Raw genomic sequence first — 18,659 nt, 5'->3', positions numbered from 1 at the left:
TATTTTTTATTATTTTTTTTATTTTGTTAAAAAAAAGTGAAGAATCGGATGCGTTTGGGTTGGGGTAAGGATTGGGCCGGCAGCTTCCAACCCTAGTGAGCCGGTGACCATTGATAGGGAAGTCGTAATAAGATGGAAGAAGGAGCCGTAGTGGCAGAGTGGGAGATAAGCACGATAATAGGGGGTGTTTTAGAGAAATCGCACAATAAAGGAAGAAAAACCTCGCATAGTCTCACTGCTCGCATCGCTACTACCATATTATATCGTTTCCTCGCCCATCTTCTGTAGCTTTCTCTCTTCTTCTTCTTCTTCTTCTTCGTCTTCTTCCTCCTCCACCTCCTCCGTCCTTATCTATTTTTCTGTTTCTCCTTCTGGTTCTCTCTGTATTCCATTCATTGTCGGTAAATTTATGAAAACAAAGAATTCATTTTGATAGATGATTTTCTTTAGCCGCAATACCCATAGTATGTCACAGAAAAGCTGGTTGAGTCGGTGATTCAGGGAGATCAAATCAGAATTTGTTTCAACAGTATCCATCCTTCGGAATATATGTCGATGAGGTCTGCCTCCATTTATCCCTTCTTCTCTCTGTCTATCTCTGTTAAGATTACGAAAAACCTGAATATATGGACATTCCTTGAGGCCTTGAGATGAACTTCTTTCTCCTCCCCTTTTGTAGCTTTTAGCTGATGGTGAAATGGGTTCGTGGATCCATTTGTTGCTGATAATTGATTGACATGTGTTTTGTTTGTTTTTCTTTTTTCTTTGTTCCGAGTGTTTTCTGAGATCAGCCTGTTTTGGTGGGATTCGTTAGCGAAGCAGCAATGCCTCAGTTTCAATGGAGACGGAGCCTTCTTATTCTGGGTCGGAATTCAATTTGATTATTTTTCTGTTGTTTTTCTCGAATCAATGAAAATATTTTGCTGGGGACTCTCTCTGTCTCGCTCTCTGTCTCTTTCCGCGTGAGTGTGGACTGATCGAGATGTTCATCAGATTGAGATTGAGATTCGCAGGTTTGTTGTGTTGAATTCCGACCGATTATCATCTTTCTTGAGATTCGGCCGTGGGGAGCCTAGCCTCTACATCCTACTTTGGCTACAAATCTCAGAGGATGATTATAGTCTTGGGGTTATTGCTTCTCTACGTACAGCGATTGATGTTCGTGGAATTGCATGAGTTGATGTGGTCGGAAAAGCATCAAGACCAGGTTTTGGTCTCCTAAGTTGCTAAAAATTCTCCTTTCCTCTGATTTCATCTGGTGATTCGCTGAGCTTCTTAGCTTTATCAGGGGAATGAGTTCCCCTTTGATCTCTGCTTGCCTCCTGTTGTTTTTGTTAGTGGAGGACGCAGTTGTGGCCTTAGCTTCTGAATACGAGTTTCCAACCTTAAAAAAGATGTTACTTTTGTTATGTTTCACCGAAGTCTTTAATGCTGCAAATTTAGTGTTGATTGCTTTCTTCTGCTGAATATTGGTTTTGAATGTTGAATTTTCATGGTTCCTGCCTGATTCTTGTTCATGTGATGCCGAATTCCATCAGATCTTGTTATAATAAACAAAACAAACATATCGGCCTCTCATTCCTTTGTTTTTCCCCTTCCTTGAGCTAAAAGAGTTAAAAGTGCTACACATTTGTGTAATATCTCTGATTCGGGTGCTAATGGTAGCGAATGCGTGTTTCACAGATATCAGAGAGTAAGTAGCCCAGATTGTGTTCCTTTGAGCAGTGGAAAAAAGTCCAACATCAATGGCAGAATTCTCCACACCACGACGAATATACCAGGTGCAAGAACAAATGTGAGTGGCACCGGGTGTTCTGCTTTGGAAGGCAAAGGCTTCAGATTCAGATCCCCATCTATAACCCACGACCAAAATAACCTTGAGGCTGCACCCGCTTCTCCCCACTCTGAGAACCACCACCATGATTCCCCTCCACCTCCTCCTCCACCACCACCACCAGCAGCAGCAGCAGCAGCAAAGAACCACCGGCACGACAGGAGTCCGAGCCCCAGTGCCAGCGCGAGTCCCAGCCCCAGCCCCAGCCGTGTTGGTGGTGGTGGAGGCGGAAGTGGTGACATGCTATTGCAGTGGGGTCAGAGAAAGAGGGCAAGGGTCTCCAGGTCCGAGATCCGCGCGCTTACTGATGACTCATCATCATCATCATCCTCTGTGGCTATCAAGGCCCAGAGGAGACTCGCCCCCGCCGCCTCAACGATGCCACCGCCACCCCCACCGCCTCCGCCACTCCCCAATCCTTGCACTTATACTTCTACTTCCAATGCCACCACCAGACCCAGAAGGGAAGCTTCTGCCTTTCTTTCTCACAGGTATCAACCTTTGCTTGCCCACACCCCTTTCTTTTTTCCTTTTTCCTCTGCCGAATATTTTCTTATTTAATGCGTATATATATAATAATATTCATCTTTACAGTTTGTTATATTTTATTTTTGAATAATTTTCCATATTCATGTCATGATTTTGTCTAGGACCTTTTGTTGTTTAATTTAATTTCTTGGGTCTCTAGATTAATTAGGATTACGAAAAGATTTCCCTTTATATGGATCGAATCGTTTATTTGCTTCAGTTGTTCATTTTAGATTCTTCTTCTATTCTATTCAAACTAGTTGCCCAGAAAAAAATATAAATAAAATAAATAAATATCAATCGAGTAGTTGAAAACAGCACATTTTCAAGTAATTTACTTTTGTACCCCTCAAAAGATGGGCTTAGGAAATCTCTAAGATCTAAAAAAATCAGCTTTCTTTCTTTAGTGGGTATCCAAGAATTTCTCCTTCCCCTGTAGTTTTCCTTTGTTTTCCATGTTCTCTTTTGACAAAAAAAAAAAAAAAAAAATTGTTTGATTGTGGTTATTAGAATAGAGGGTATCACATCATCATCCCTTACGTTCTGCCTCCTTTGAGCCACCCGTCATGGTCTCTTTGTCCCGATCTCGAGACTAGGAAATCGTTTTCCTTAGTAGCTTTTTACCTGTTGGAATTTGTAGGTGTTTACATATATAATAAATAAACATGTTTTTTTAATTTCCTCCTTTCTTTCTTCAAGACAATTATTACTATATATATAATACGTAGTAGAAAGAAAAAAAAAGTAAAGATAATTAGTATGCTATATGCATTTCCTTGTTTTGGGTTGGGATTAAAAACTGTGTCTTTTTGGATTTATTTGGTCTTGTAAAAGTTTTAGTTTTCTTGGCCATCAATCATGCCCAGGAATTTAGACGAGCGATCTGGTTCTGGAGGAAGTGGGTCACCATCGAGAAACGGTGGCAACGGCAGCCGGGTGGTGTCTAGATCTACGGCAGGGAAAAGATCCCCTCCACCAGAAAAAGTGGATAGAAAGATGATCACTTGTTCTGGGTCAGTAAAAGATGAGAAGGCAAATGGATCCTCTGATCGAACCAACCATGTTGATTCTGGGAATCAAGCACACTCGGAGCTGGAAGCCGGGCCCACTAACACTGCGGCTCCATTGGCTGGAGGAGGAGGAGGAGAAAAGGTGAATGTTGAACTGACTGAGTGGCCCAGAATTTTCATTGCCCTCTCACGAAAGGAGAAAGAAGATGATTTCCTTGCAATGAAGGGCACAAAGCTCTCTCAGAGACCCAAGAAGAGAGCCAAGAACATTGATAAAGCTCTGCAGGTATACTACTACTACTACACATTAATAATAATAATAATAATAATAATAAATGATTATATATGTTTCTTTTCTTTTTTGACTATTCCAAAATGTTCCCACGCAGATGAGAAAATAACATTGTAGGTTAAACCGTGTGTTTTGGCAGTATTGTTTTCCAGGGATGTGGCTTTCTGACTTGACAAGGAATCGATATGAGGTCCGGGAGAAGAAATGTGTGAAGAAGGTATTGATGCTTTTTCTCGGTTCACTACTCTTCTTTGCTTTTTATTATGATAAGATTGGGAGAGAGAGAGAGAGAGAGGCAGTAATTAACTAGGTGCGGTGCACACATATTTACCAAAATAATAATAATAATAAAAAAAGGTTGCAAACTTCAAAAGCACTAGCATATATAGCCTATGCAATTACTGCACAAGCTGCTTCATGGACTCATTCAGGCTAAGAGGGAGGGTAGTACAAGTACTAGATACCCATTCAACCATCTATGGGGTCATCGTATTTCGTTGACCTATTCCCCACAATCATTTGCTTTTTCTTTTTTCTTTTTCGTTTTTTTCTTTGATTATTGGGTCATTCTCCACAATCATGTGCGTGACTTTGGCTGTTTCCATCTACTTTTCTTGATGGAGAATACAAGTTCAACCCTTCTTCCATCTTTACTCGCCAATAAAAAAAAAAGAAAAAAAAAAAAGAAAAAGAAACGGGCTTTTGTGTGGAAGAGTGGGAATGAATGTCAGTTGTCGGATCGGATTGTATTTTATTCATTTATGGAAAAGAACAATTTGTGATGTCCGATCATAATATGGACTAAAATTATGTTGTTGTTTTGAATGGAAAATGCAGCAAAAGCGAAGGGGTTTGAAGGGAATGGAGAGCTTGGAGAGTGATTCGGAGTAGCTATTGTAGCGTTGAGGAAAAAGGTGAAAGGGACCTACGAAGCTGTTTTGTTGGTTTTTATAGTAGGTGGGTGGGGTGGTAGGGTCCAGCGAATTGCAATTCCTTTTATGCATCAGAGGAGTTACTGTTGAGGGATGAGATGAGGCCCCAGGAGAAAATCATAGTATGATTATGATGATGCCTCCTGCTCTCGATGGGACAGAGGAGGCAGACCGACCACCGGGTGACTGTGAAAACCAAGGTTTGAGGCCCAGCAGCCTGCCTGCCTGCCTTTGTCCGCTGAGAGCACACACAAACCAGCCAGCTAACTCATTTTGTTTTGTCATTTATTTTGCGTGAAATTCCTTCCTCTTTTCATGCTCATCTCGTGTATAATTTACTTTCTTCTTTTCCCAATCAATGACAAAGAGCTATTGCACACGCTATACTTTGTACCCCCTTGACTAGACGTTGTATGTCCTTACTACTTTATGAATGCCGCTCCTCAAAGGGGTGTGACAACCAACCACCTAAAATTATCTGAGATACTTCTGACTCCCTTGTGGTCTCGCTTAATCACCTTATCTTACATAATTAATTACCAAAAATTGTATAATAGAAAATATTTATATTATACAAGACAAGACATTAATCTATTTTCTGAAAATTATTGCAACTTGAGAGGGTGACGGATCCTTTCAAATATATATGTGTGTGTGTGTGTGTGTGAATTATTAATCAAATTAAAACAGAAACAACAGCATATCAATAATTGAACATTTTATTTGATAATTACGAGACTGTTGGGCTGGCCTTCGTGCATCTTTTGAGTGAACTAGACAAGAACTTTCTATTTTGAACTCTAGAGAAGTCAATTTATTATCAGGAAGATTGAAGCATTTCCCCTGATCTCTTTTGCCTTGGTCGGGCTCTGTAAAGATCTCAGGGATCATATCATTGTGGGCTTGATTTTTCAAAACTTTCAAATAAAAATAAAGCTACAATGAGCACAAGTTTCTCACCTTGATCAAAGCAGGATAGCATATCACCCAAATAACTCGGTTCCATGTAGCCATAAATTTATGTGGGCATAATTAAATTAATGCTTTATACCAGGAAAGGAAATACTAAAATGGATCCCAAAATTGACCTAAACAAAATGAAACTTTCTTGTTCAGATGAAAGCAACTATAGACAAAGTTGTAACATACTAGCAACTGAATCAATTTTTTTTTTTTTGAGAATAAAATACAAGCACTAGGAGTCGTCTTTCCAGCACATCGTAAACAATGCCTCGGATGATGGGCTTCTTGGGATTCAAACAGGAGCATCCCTCTTCTACCCTGTAAATCTTTATGACTTCGAATTGGTCCTTGCATCATTGAGGCTCTGCAATCCAGTGGATGGAATTTTTTGTTTGATAAGTGCAGCACATGGAAAAATTTAATAGGGAGAAAAAAGCATTTAAAAGCAATATCATAACTAAATGTTAAAACATGAAAGTATCATTATGACAAACCAGTCGTTTGAAGGATCTGCTTTGCACTGTTTTCTTCGAATTCTCCAACTCCGGCTTGGCACGATCTAGGGCCTACAGAGTAATAAATGTAAGCATGTTATGAGCCTACACTGAGAATGCGGTGTATTTTTTTCTACTTATACAAGTAATGCATGTCTCTGTGTGTGTGTGTCTGCATTCATGTGTATGTCTTCTTTATAATACGTGTGTGTGTGCATATTGTATTTTTCATCTTGCAATTGGATCACATTTTATTAAGTGAAAACTGGAAATAACAAGAATTCTGTCATGTAAAAAATTAAACAAGAATACAGGTGCAAGATACTCTTAACAGAGGGTAACATACAAATGCAATATATAACCCACTAGGAAAATGTTATAGGAGGTTAAAAATAAAAAAGGAAAAAAACTCATCCACCTTTAAATTTCCCCACCACTGATCACACTTCAATGGACCAACATTGGGTAATGATTTTGACAATCACATTCAAATAATTATTTAAAGTTAGCAAGTATAATCACACACAAAAATATGATCAATCATTAAGATTAGTTGAACCGAGCTTGGTGAGGGATGCCTAACCAAAACTAGTAATCAAGCATAAACACACGTTGCTTCCAGTCAAATAGATTCTATTTGAACCAACTTCGAACTGAAATTAATTTTTCACTATGTCTGGGAATTTAGGAAGATAAGAAATGGAGTCGTGAAAAGAGGAGATGAGAGAAGAGGTGGTGAGATAACTTCTATAGTTTGGTTATTGTAAAAGGACACTGATTTTTGTATTGATTTTAACCCATTAAGGACCAACAGAAAAGGTGGTAAATACGTTCATACATCCAAACATCGGAACAACTTCTGATTTTAACCCATTTCACTTCTCTTCCGTCCATTTCCCACCACTTCAATCCAAACACACTGTTAACCATTTGCAGTTCACAAGCCCCGGTTGGACATTGTCAGGCCTACTCAAACCATTTCCGTACATTTAAGTGGCTTCGAATCATTCCCAGTAAGGTGTCACCAAAGCCCCAGTATGGGGAAATCCAGGCCTACAACAGCAGTGAACGCAGTTGCACCATGCTGTCAAAAAGCCTGAAATGGCCCAACCTCTGCCATGAACTTCAGATGCACAGCCATATCAGGGAAACACAACTTCAAGGCCCAATTAGAAAATCACAACCCTAGTACATGGAACGGAAGGTATACAAGATAAGTACCAAAAGAAAAAGAAATTAGAAAAAAGCAACAAACACTGAGCCCTACAAGTCAAGATATCCATACGTTCGAGCAAAGAGCTATAAATGGCCACACAAGGAGTATGATTGAAAGCCAGAAGAGAAGCTACTTAAAAAACTTCATCCTAATATTGTTGAATGCCTCTCCCAGATGCCATCAACTGTACTATTGACTTAGAAGGAAGTAATGACCTCCTCCCCCCCCCCAAAAAAAAAAGAGAAGAAAAGCAGGTGTCACATGGAGAGATCTACCAACATATCTATCCGTTACATGGAGAGATTCCCTATGTTAGCTGACAGATGTAGCCATTTTTGTGGTAGTCAGCACACAGCGAATTCCTACTGCTATACCAACCAAAGGCTATATGAATTGCCATTTTGGTACAGGTGTTGAACCGTAGCAACTAGAATAACTCATGGAAAAATGAGCATTTTGAAAAGTATAAAATTTACAAGATTCACTCAGTAATGAGTGTTTTGAACATGATTATTCAAGCAATCAACAAGCTCAAACGTTCGTGCGATCATGGGATGCTCTCTCTCTCTCTCTCTCTCTCTCTCTCTTTCCTAAAAAGCTCTCCTCCTCTGCAAAAACTTCACCCTCCAGATCTCAACTACGGAGGGAAGAGTCCCTCTCCCCCACCCTAACGATCTCCTGCCCTTCATCTTCTTTTTGTTTTCTCCCATCTCTTTTGCACTCCCCCCACCTCCACCATGCATGCGCCCCTCCTCCACCCCTGTTGTTCCCCACTCTACCCGTGGCCGGTCCCCGCTCCCACGCGTGGGCTGCACAAGCCGATGCCCCTTTTGGTCTTCTGCAGTAGATCTTTGGAAATGACCCTTTTTGGATCACTATTTAGGATAACGTTCTTTTATTGGTCTTTTATGTATTTGGCTTTGGTAATTTTTTTCTTGTTTGGTTTCAATAATTTTCTTGTTGTACTGTTCATCTCATCTATTAAAAAATAATAATCAACAAGCTCAAGCCTTTTTGAATAGAGGGGTTATGGCTGTTATAAAATTCGGTTGGCTCTTATGAATGTTGGTCAATTTCTAGTCAATTATTGTCAGCTAAAGTTGTTATTGAATATTCCAAATAAAAGGAAATATAAAGAACTATCCACAATTTGAGCACTTGCTGATGCAATTGAATACTACCCATCAGGTCCATCGCATCACCATTGCCTTTTTTGCCTAAGAAATTGGACATCTTAAACTCAAGATAACAGCTTGATACTCATCAAGTGCACTGAACCAAGCTTAAAGTGGCTCCTGAGCTAGCTTAGCAGCAGCTGAGCCAAACTTCAAAAATGTTGTCCCTGCTCAAGCCAAGTTTGAACATTTTATTTTCCGGCTGAACCAAGCTTGAACAGCCTGTTGTTATTTAGCTCAGATAGCTTGCAATGTAGGGTACGCAGAAAGAGGCCCCCTAAAACAACTTTCTGCCTCAACCAAACGAAAGGAGTAGCTTGAATAGTTCCCCATCTATAACATGCAGGAGTTCCAATGGCTAGTGAGGACCCGGATAGAGAAGGACCTAGGCAGAAGTTTAAGTCAGTCAAGCACACACCATATGGTAAGGGCTTAAAGTGGGCCCTTTGGGCATACAAAGGCTCCAAAACACCACCACTATCATCTAGGTCCTCTCAACCAATTAGATATTTGAGATGCCAAATATTTTAACAAAATTCAATTAGCAAATGCCAAGTCAGATTTCCAACTCTTCATCATCAAGGTATCCACAAATCTTATCCTTCAACACATCCTGATAAGGTGGCACTGTATGGGGTCAACAAGAGCCTCAGAAGGTCAATAATCTTAGCATGTGGATTGCTTTCTATCTGGGACAAAAGGAAAAAAGAAGAGGAGCAAGAACAATTTGGCCCCTCATGTCTCAATGGCCACAATACACCTCTCTTCATTAGGAACTTTCTTTTATAGGATCCACTCGACCCAGCTGAACTCAGCCTTAACAGGGCGTGTTCATGTTGCACAAGCTGCTGGAAAGGTGGAATCTAAAAATAGGATGCTTTGCCAAACTAGACATTAACTCCAACTAAAGAAGAAATGCATTTAAATTTCTTTCTTATGATAGAGAACTTTGCTCTATCTCAGATCAAGATATTCACATTTTTCTCCTCAGAAGTATTTTTCAGCTAAATCAAGCATAATATATCACACTAATGCATAATCAAACTAAGCGGGATACTTTAAGAACTAAAGAAATAGAGACTCATCAAAGAGGAAATAGTACCTGAATCAAAGACTCCACACGACGCCGCATCCTTGTATGCATGAAACCCTCTGAGCACTGTTGAGGAATGTGCACGGAAGTGGTTGAAATGAAATATATCAACAAAGTTAGAAGATGAAGAAAGCATACTAAAACAAAAAAAGACTTTCCATAATATGTTCCTGTACCTTTATGATTTTGAAATGGATAACAAAACAACAGATGTCAAGATATATGAAGGAATTTTATTTTATTTACTTTTTATGAATAAGATAAATGAGGGAATGTTATCAATATTTTGTAGCTTTCATGCTTACAAGTCTCTCCAAATTTCAACGAGTTATATATTCAACTGAGATCATAGCGTACTTATACATGATTAACTATCATACACATGTATTATTTTTAATCCTTTATGTATTTCACAATTGCCAAGTACATAAAAGCATTCAAGACAAACGAAGCAGGAATTTGCCTAAATTAGAAGAAAGAAATCTCACTTTGACATGATAACTAACATAAGCGTGAAAAGTTGATAAACTCCAAACTGTACGGTCCAACTTTTTGCCTTCTACATGACGGGGGAAGATAACTGCATCAATTGAAGATTGCTATTTGTTACAGTGAGAAAGTGAAGGGAAAAGCCAACTCTATCCATTTTTCTACATTACCAAATGTAACAAATCCTGCATTTGCCAATAGTGCTTCACCAGGAGCTCCCTTCAGCTCTAGAGGAGGAGAAGAAGACCACAAACAAGAAGGGACGTTATTAAGTCCAGCCGTGCGTCTTGCTTCCACAAACTCCTAAATGTTAAACAGACCTTGAAAGTGAGAAACTAGAAATAACCCAGGGGCAGATTACGTGAAACACAACAGAAAGGTATGCTTGGAAGTGTCAGCAGCAGAATCACCACACATATATGCCAATAGTAATGATTTCCACAAGTGCAAGGCCTTCTAGGACCATTAGCAAAACAAGACAGTCCACTTTTGGATCTTTCCCAAACTAAAGTACGTGTTTGCATTTTATTTGAGACTTATCCTTAAATCATTAAAAAAATAGATTATATACTTATGGTACCTGCAGGAAGGAAGTCGCAAGAACAATATCTATGGAGTCCTTAAATCTCATAGGAAACACAACCGTCACCTTCCCTACCTGTCAGAAACAATTACAATATTGTGTCAGCGAAATTTCAAGTATGGTCCCCTATATAGTGGATGTGATTAAACAAACAAAAATGAGTACCGAGGTTACGGCATGCCTTGTAATGAAAAGACATATTAGTTAAATTTCATAAATATCCACTAAAAAGTATGAGATTTATGCAACTAGAAGATCAGCCTGCACTTGAAGTGTATTACTGTCTGAATAAGACAAGGCCCACATGATCTAGATTGTTTTAACTTTTTTTATTATTATTATTTTCACAGGTCTTTTGGCTTTATTTAATAAAGAGGGTTTTAGATAGTTACTATAGGGTATTTAAGGAAGTCCAAAATTATTTTCTAATAAAAATGAAGGCAACTAGTGGGGAAATTCAATTTCAGGATTTTTAGTTGTGATATCCCGGAATGTTAAGTCCCATATTGGTGGGTGAATTGTAGTGTTACATGGTTGCTAAGTCCCAAATTGGCTCCTTACTAGGGGAGATGGAGCTATATAAGTAATTGTAAAAAGCTCCACTTATAACTTTGACTAGTCCATTTGGAATATAGAGTCCTTTGGAGTATAGCACTTTTCTTGAGTCATGACAAATAGTATCATAATCAACCTAGTAATACCATGTGATGTTGTAGCATGATGTGAATCCTAACAAGGACGTCGGAGATTTGAGTGAGCGAGATTGTAACACCCCAAAAAGTTAAGTCTCACATTAAATGAGTGGAGTGTAACTATGTTGCATTGGTGCTAAATACCACATTAATTTCTTACTAGGCGAGACTGGAATATATAAGTGACTTGGGAACTCCAATTGTAACTTTGACTCCTTTTGAAGTATAGCACATATATGACTAGCGCTTTACTTGGTTATGACAAAAGCTATTTAGATATATACGAGAACAATGTAAGACTTTAACCTATCTTATTGCTTTCCTACTCACTTTATTGATAATTTCAGCAGGAGTTATTCTGTCTCTGATATTCACTAGAATTTGTTTGTTACTTCTTGTTGCATCAGAGATAAACTAAACACGAAATTAGGTGAAGTCGAAAAAATATTTTAAGGGGGAATGAGGAGAGTGTGTGCTAAATGAAAAACTATATCGGAGAAGAACACTTTTTTAGCGAATACTATTACTCTCTACAAATAAGCCCATGATTATTATACTAAAGCTCAAGGAAGGAAAAAATTGCAACTAAAAATAGGTAAACATGTTAAGATGATATTTTTTTTTACCTGAGGAACAAGGAAAAAAGACTCGTTCGGCCGGTGCACAATTGCAACAAGCCGATCCATATTAGGAGCAACAGTCCTTGAAGCAAGTTGTTTTAGAATTACTCTCAATGGAGCACCAAGTACCACTTCCCTAACAGATGCAATCTTTACCAAAAGAGCATGTCTGTGCTCTGCACAACATCAACAAGAAAAAGTTTCAAAGAACATCAACAAAAACAAAAATAGAAGTAACTCAGCCACAAAACTTTTTTGATAAGTAATTCATCCACAAAACTTTTTTGATAAGTAACTCAGCCACAAAATAGATTAATACGAATAGATAAGTGAATACATGAAAGTATCTTTTAATACTATACAGCTGAAAACAATCTTAAACAAAGATAGAATTCACTACATTTATGTCAAATTAACTGTTCTAAGCTTTATTTGTAAGGCGAAAGCACACTAGAATTGTTAACATAATGACTTATGTTAAGATCATGATGCATTTTGCATAGCATTGTTGAGTATTCCTGCCTGCACAGGACCCCTATATTGCAGGGTATAAAATGGGAATAATGATCCAACCAATAGGCTTCAGAACAGTAGGTGCAACCAAAAAAGTCGGGTAGAGAAAGGGGAAGAATGACCCAGACCTATAGGGCTTCAAAACAGTAGGTACAGCAACCAGTCACTCAAAGTTTACCATAAAGCTTCAAATCTATAACTTTGACCGTAAGTGCATTTGCACATCTGACATAGGATCTTTAAACTTTAGCAATGTCCAATGAGCAAAGGCCCTGGAGATGTGCCAATTTATCCAGCAAGCTAGCCAAAATAGCTTCTTAAGAGCCCAAATGGATCTAATATCTTGACCAAAAGAAATGATATTTTTTTTATAAGTAAACACAATTTATAGAAATGTACAATAGGCACAACCCAAGTATACCGGAAGTATACAAGAAAAACACTTAGCTAGCAGAATAAGAAAGATCAAGAAAACATGAAAACAAGAAATATTTAAGTTAAAGGCAGCTGTCCAGTGACAAAGAGTCTTGAAAAAAAATCCTTTAGATTTGCCACCGCCCATTCATGGCCTCTTCAAAACTCCAATAATTTCTCTCTCCAAAGATGCCACCTAAGGCGGGACAGAACTATCTTCCACATAATAGCATTCCGAAGCCTGCAGAAATACCCTTCCCAGCAAGCAGAAAGATCTACAACTCGAAACCCACGCCAATCCTACAAGGTTAAAATATTTCCTAAGGTAGCCAACCAAGCAAAAAAAAAAACAACTCTCAAGGGAGCCTTATTCCGCCAAATACTCGCTCTAAGGGAAAGGAGTGCTATCATGGGGAATAAGGACATTGTACCCTGATTTAACATCAAACAAGCCTCACTTGGAAGGTATCCGACAAAGCTTGTATTTGCCACCTCGTCTCAATCTGAAAGAGTACAACAAATTGAAGAATGAGATAAAGAGATCTACCTCTCAGTTGTGAGCCGCTCTGAAAAAGTTAACATTCTACTGATGAGTCACTAGAAAACTCCAAATAATTTGCCACTAAAGCATCCTTATTATGGGTCAAACTGAACAGGTCCAAAAAAGTTGCCTTGAGGGCTTGATCCCTACAACACACGTCATACCCTAATCTCATTTTGGAGCCATCATTGACCTCAAATCTAGTGTATAGGGAAAAACCCGTGTATTAAGAAAGAATATCTCCTAGTATCTACTTTGAGAAAGGCTTACGTTCTACATGGTACTCCTCTTCCTTTTGTGACATTTCCATTTCCTATTGAGAGAGAGAGAGTTTGTACCTTATAAAAAATTAGCACCAAGGGGAGGAAAATTCTAATAAGCACTTGAGATCTTGCCTAAAGCATACACTTGTACCTAAGAAACTGGCCCGAACCAGGAGGGCAGGCACAATCACTTACCATTATAAAACAATTCTTTTTTTTATTATAAGTAATTCAATCTCATTAGAAAAAGGCAAAAGGGTGCAATCCTAGAACATAAGAAATAAATTAATTTAAAAAAATAAAATTAAAAAAAAAAAAAAAAAAAACCTATTATGGAGAAAACGAAGAAAAAGATTGCTGAAAGCTACATCCCAGAGCTCACACGATGGGCCGAAGCTATAACCTAGCGTGATGCGCCTCCACGCGCCACCACTAGAGGGTCAAAGACAAAGACAACAGAAATAGGAAGGGAAGTTTGTGAAATAGGAGGAAAAGAAGGATGTAGATGGCAATCCAAGGCTGGAGGCTTGTGAAATGCACTTCCAAATAGAATTAGCCTTGTACGAAGCTCCCAAAGAAAGACTCAAGTACTTCATTTGCAAAGATGCTACTCTACAACTAAGAATACGAGCCAAACCTTCTACATCACCCACATTGCCAAAAGGAACTAGCTCTGATTTAGCCAATTAATCTTCAACCTCAAAACCGCTTCAGAACATAAGAATAGACATCATAGATGACAGGAGTTGATGTAAAAAAAATTCTACACCACCTGGATTCCCAAACCAAATGGAAAGGGTTGTTTAAATAATCACTTGCCAATGCAAGACAGCCAAAAAATAAATCACAGTTTATCCCCAACTCATGCACATCCACCTGGTCTTAAGTTGGTTGGATGAGAGCATAATAGTCTACACAGCATCCACTTGAGGCATAAGTCCTGAATATGATAAGGGGAAACCACAGCAAATACATCCATTCCTAGAGGTCTAGACGAAAATTTCAATAGGTCAAGAAAGTTTGAGGGCAAACCCTTGGTTAATGATTTCTTCCAGTGCTTCTGCTTGAGGAAGCTATTGATTGCATAATGATTTAAAAACTTCTATTGGCTTTGCATACCACCTTCGCCCCAGGTCTAGAGGCAATATCTATTAGGAAGGGAGCTAACATTTTTCAAGATATGTTAGCGTAAGCAGCACTTGAACAATCAAAATGTAAACATTTAATGAGGCCTTAAGACAAGCACAATCCAGAATCATTTCAGCCAAAATAATTAAATAATATAACTTTCAACCTCAATTGAAATAATACAAGAGGCTTAAGTTCTATAAAACATATACGATCAAAACTATAGACGATTGATTTTGTTGGACTACATAAATATTGCAATCAGTGCAGTTACACATATAGGACTGGAAAATATATGCAATTAAATGAGAAATCTTTACAGTTCAAAACATTTTTAACTCCTTTCAACATGGTACGCAATTTCAGTTACAACTCCTAAACATTGCACTTATTAGTTCACTGGAATTGATCCTTGACACAAACTCTGCCCGTCTAATGTATAAATGGTATCAAGTTGTTAAAGGAAACCTATTTTGGGATGTGAAACAAATATTTTAGGGCACAATCTTAGAAATTAGAATGTAAAGATGGACATGTTTAACAACTGTTCCTACATGTTTCAGCATATCCATGGCAAGCTAACAATGACCTTAGAAAAGGAACTCGTTGAACCTTCATCTGGAGGAAGTTTTGACAGATTCAGTTTCAATGTGAGATTAAAGCCATCCCTTGGAGGATCAAGAATTTGTACAAGCACACCATATGCAGCTTTTATAGCTTCTATCGCTCCAAACGGAAGTCCACCAAAGAAAATGGCTTCTGGAGGAGGGGTGGGTAACGACATTGATAGCAACAAGACATGTGAATTCTTCATTGACACCTACAAGATACACTCGCCACTCAGATGAGCAAATCCAAAGCTACGACATTTAAATAATAATTATGATAACAAACAGAATTGATTGTTAAGATCCTTCACTCTTGATAAATTTTAATTTCTTATCGAAAAAAAAAAAAAGATCCTTAGTTACAAGTTTACTCATTACGATTCTCTTCTTTCCACATATATGTTGAACTAAAAAGCTCATCAATCAAATCACCTGAATATGGTAACGAACATCGTCAAACTCAACCCAGTGATAATCCAATTCAACTCCCTTTTCAAGGCTGCAGAATAAAAAAAAAAAGGTCACATGTCAGCATACTGTGCATGGTCATTACAGTAACAAAATCGAGTTTACGTTCTGTTGTATTTTTTTGGTCAGTAACCTAGTGATAAGAAGCTAAAAGATGATTGAGCACTGGAATAGCATCAGCATCATCATAAAAATGAAGAAGATTACCTATTAGCAGTCCATTTGGGGAGTATGAACTAGCATTATCGTATAAACAAAATCCAAGTATGCCCCATAAGAATCTGTCCACGTTGTAGTGGGGTAGATTTGTCAGAAAATAAAATAGGAGGGCTAAGGCATTAATTTCTTGTTCTCCTGAAAGCTAACGAGCATGCTAGTAGCTGAGGTTGCAAAGTTTTTTGTGATTTTAATTATTGGGGACTATATCCCTATTGGTTAGAATGTAATGATTTTAAGCAAATGACTGTTATTTTTCTATTGAACCTCTGACAACTACTCCTTTTCATCATAAAAGAAACTTGAGTAATAAGAAACATGAAATAGACTCATTCAAATATATAAATAAGCCGCTCAATTAGGAAAAAAATGGAAAGATAAGGTTGCATTGCCTGACACACCCCTCCACATGGTATGACAAGATACAAGGTCTGAATACAAAGCACTATAGTGACAAATTTGCAGGAACAAGTTAACAATTACAGCAGTAAAAGTTCCAACAACACTTCCAATCCCATGTATAATTATACATGTATTGAGAAAAGGAAAATACTGTGTGATCCGCCAAATATTTTCCGAAGCTCTTAAAATTGTTGGGTGCACAAGTTTCCATGTTTCCCACTTCTCTCCGTCGATCAGGATTACATTTTAGAGGAAGAAACAAAATTTCACGAAAGCACTAAACGAAATATGTGTGTCACACATATATTCCAGATAAAAAATTTTAAGAAAAAGTTGGTGAACTTGGACTGATGAACAAACTAAGAACCCTAGTAACAAACACCAGAGTGAGCTGACAATATCCACAAAAGTGATTGTATAGACAAAACTTCCTAAATAATAAATTCAAGAATTACAGGCAGAGAGATTCAGAATACAGAAATGAGCTTCAATTGTAAATTTACCACGATAAAGATGCGTATAGGTGATAACAATACAATAGTAGCAAATGCGAAAACATCAGAGAGAAAACATAAGGTGGATGAGAGAGAGAGAGAGAGCGAACGCACTTCTGAACCCGATTCATCAAGGTCTGAAGGAGAAATCTTGAGTGAGATTGCAACAGTATCATCGATTCCACTCTTCTTTCTCTCTCCCTCTATGCGTAGTCGGAGGGAGCTGACTATTGCCTCAGCTTTGGGATCTACAATGTCGTGTTGGGGAGGTAATGGGAAGAGAGAGATTTTTTCTTTTCGCCACTTCTGCCTTCATTTATTTCATTATTTATAGTTGTCGCACAAAAATTATTCCGTTTTTTGGTTCCCTCCCACAAAGAAATGTGTTTAGTAATTTTCTCCAGGTTAAATATTTTTTTTTTGCCCCATGTAGTCTCTCAACTCTCAAGTTTCACACGTGGTAATTTGATAGTGGTGAAAAACGAAGATGGTGCATTCGCTTATATACCTAATTAGAAATTAAAAAATAAATTATAATTAAAATAATTAAAAAATTTTGGAAAAGCCACCCTTACCGATTTGAGAAGCGGCCTTTGGAGTGATTCGGCCACCTCAACTTGCAAAATGGGGTGGCCAAAACCACTCCAAGGCTGTTGGGGTGAGCAAAATCACGCAATAGTCATTGGGGGTGGCTGATCCACTTTATGATGCTTGGGGCAGAGGGCTCCTAGGGCTAATCCTATTTTTTTTTTTTAACTACCCTTTTGAATTATATATATATAAGAGCATTTTTAGATGAGTTTAATCTAATTTTTAAATTAAATACACTTGTAAATTATAATATAAAGGGGTAATTACCTTTTCCCCTATTAACTGCAATGTATTTTCACTTTCCCCCCATGAAATATCAACTGTATCACCTGACCCCTATGAACTACAATTTTGTGCCCAAAACTTCTATTCCTTCAGTTAAAATTGTTAACTTAGGTCCCGTTTGGTTTGTGGAATAGACTCTTTGATTGGACTAGCTAACACTAGGTATAGCTAATCCTTTGTTTGGTAACACTTTATTCCTGATAATAGTCTATTCCCATGGGACTACTAATCTCATACACACAGGGTTAATTAAGCCACTAAAAAATAAGTAGCTTAGCTAATCATTTCCTATGGAATTAAATTAATTATGTAAATTGCCACAAAGAACCCTACTTGTGGGATTAAATTTCGTTCTCTCTCTGATTCTTCTATATTTCTCTCTCTCTCTCTCTCTCTCTCTCTCCATTTCTTTTTTCTTTCTCTATATTTCATTCTCTCTTTTTCTCTCTGATTTTCTGGTACAGTTTTTCTACAAGTACAGACGATTTTTTTTTTCTCCATGCTGTCTCCCTTCTTTGTACCGTTTCTCAATTTTTTTTTAATATTATTATTATTATTATTATTTTAAATTATGTTTTTTGATTTTTTGTACCGTTTCTCTTTAATTTTCTTTTCTTCGTTTCTTTCTCTTCTTATTTATGTACCTTTTTTTTTTTTTAATTTAGTTTCTCCATTTTTTTTTCTTTGACGGAGAAATAGAATCTGCAAGGTTTTTATAAAATACAAATATATAATCTGTTTTTTTATTTCTTTTGATTCTCTGTACATTCTCCAACTATATTTTTTTGATTTCAAAATTGAGTTTGATTATGCTT

The 18,659-nt window shown here is 37.7% G+C and overlaps 2 protein-coding genes across 5 annotated transcripts; one reads left to right on the top strand and one right to left on the bottom strand.

The window, feature by feature from the left end:
* Positions 1-236: 236 nt before the first annotated feature.
* LOC132168802 (enhancer of mRNA-decapping protein 1) lies at positions 237-4,975 on the top strand. 3 transcript variants are annotated; one of them, XM_059579857.1, is made up of 5 exons: positions 237-560; positions 1,684-2,325; positions 3,229-3,658; positions 3,804-3,881; positions 4,502-4,975. In XM_059579857.1, the coding sequence occupies exons 1-5, from the start codon at positions 550-552 to the stop codon at positions 4,553-4,555; spliced, it is 1,215 nt and encodes a 404-aa protein (XP_059435840.1). In that variant the 5' UTR covers positions 237-549; the 3' UTR covers positions 4,556-4,975. The 3 variants fall into 3 exon arrangements, with proteins under 3 accessions (XP_059435840.1, XP_059435841.1, XP_059435839.1); XM_059579858.1 differs by lacking the exon at positions 237-560 and adding an exon at positions 567-864 and having other exon boundaries at positions 3,817-3,881; XM_059579856.1 differs by lacking the exon at positions 237-560 and adding an exon at positions 568-864.
* A 582-nt stretch (positions 4,976-5,557) lies between these two features.
* LOC132168803 (actin-related protein 2/3 complex subunit 2A) lies at positions 5,558-17,262 on the bottom strand. 2 transcript variants are annotated; one of them, XM_059579860.1, is made up of 11 exons: positions 17,083-17,262; positions 16,064-16,137; positions 15,821-15,887; positions 15,393-15,600; positions 11,928-12,097; positions 10,607-10,684; positions 10,197-10,329; positions 10,026-10,117; positions 9,547-9,603; positions 6,054-6,125; positions 5,558-5,923 (listed from the first exon to the last, which is right to left on the bottom strand). In XM_059579860.1, the coding sequence occupies exons 4-11, from the start codon at positions 15,592-15,594 to the stop codon at positions 5,888-5,890; spliced, it is 840 nt and encodes a 279-aa protein (XP_059435843.1). In that variant the 5' UTR covers positions 15,595-15,600; positions 15,821-15,887; positions 16,064-16,137; positions 17,083-17,262; the 3' UTR covers positions 5,558-5,887. The 2 variants fall into 2 exon arrangements, with proteins under 2 accessions (XP_059435843.1, XP_059435842.1); XM_059579859.1 differs by lacking the exon at positions 16,064-16,137.
* Between the last annotated feature and the right edge of the window lie 1,397 nt (positions 17,263-18,659).

This window comes from Corylus avellana, chromosome ca2 (assembly GCF_901000735.1).
Source record: "Corylus avellana chromosome ca2, CavTom2PMs-1.0".
Taxonomy (NCBI): domain Eukaryota; kingdom Viridiplantae; phylum Streptophyta; class Magnoliopsida; order Fagales; family Betulaceae; genus Corylus; species Corylus avellana.
Note: the sequence above shows the minus strand (reverse complement) of the source record. Positions and strands in the feature narration are given on the sequence as shown.

Bases quoted from the DNA above. Each gene is read 5' to 3' on its own strand.
- LOC132168802 (XM_059579856.1), top strand. From the start codon at position 839: ATGGAGACGGAGCCTTCTTATTCTGG. The intron at 865-1,683 runs GTCGGAATTCAA...CGTGTTTCACAG, and splicing joins ACGGAGCCTTCTTATTCTGG to ATATCAGAGAGTAAGTAGCC. The intron at 2,326-3,228 runs GTATCAACCTTT...AATCATGCCCAG, and splicing joins TCTGCCTTTCTTTCTCACAG to GAATTTAGACGAGCGATCTG.
- LOC132168803 (XM_059579859.1), bottom strand. From the start codon at position 17,144: ATGATACTGTTGCAATCTCACTCAAGATTTCTCCTTCAGACCTTGATG. The intron at 12,098-15,392 runs GTTCAACGAGTT...GATGTTGTGCAG, and splicing joins AAAACTTCCTCCAGATGAAG to AGCACAGACATGCTCTTTTG. The intron at 10,330-10,606 runs GTACCATAAGTA...TTTAACATTTAG, and splicing joins TTGCGACTTCCTTCCTGCAG to GAGTTTGTGGAAGCAAGACG.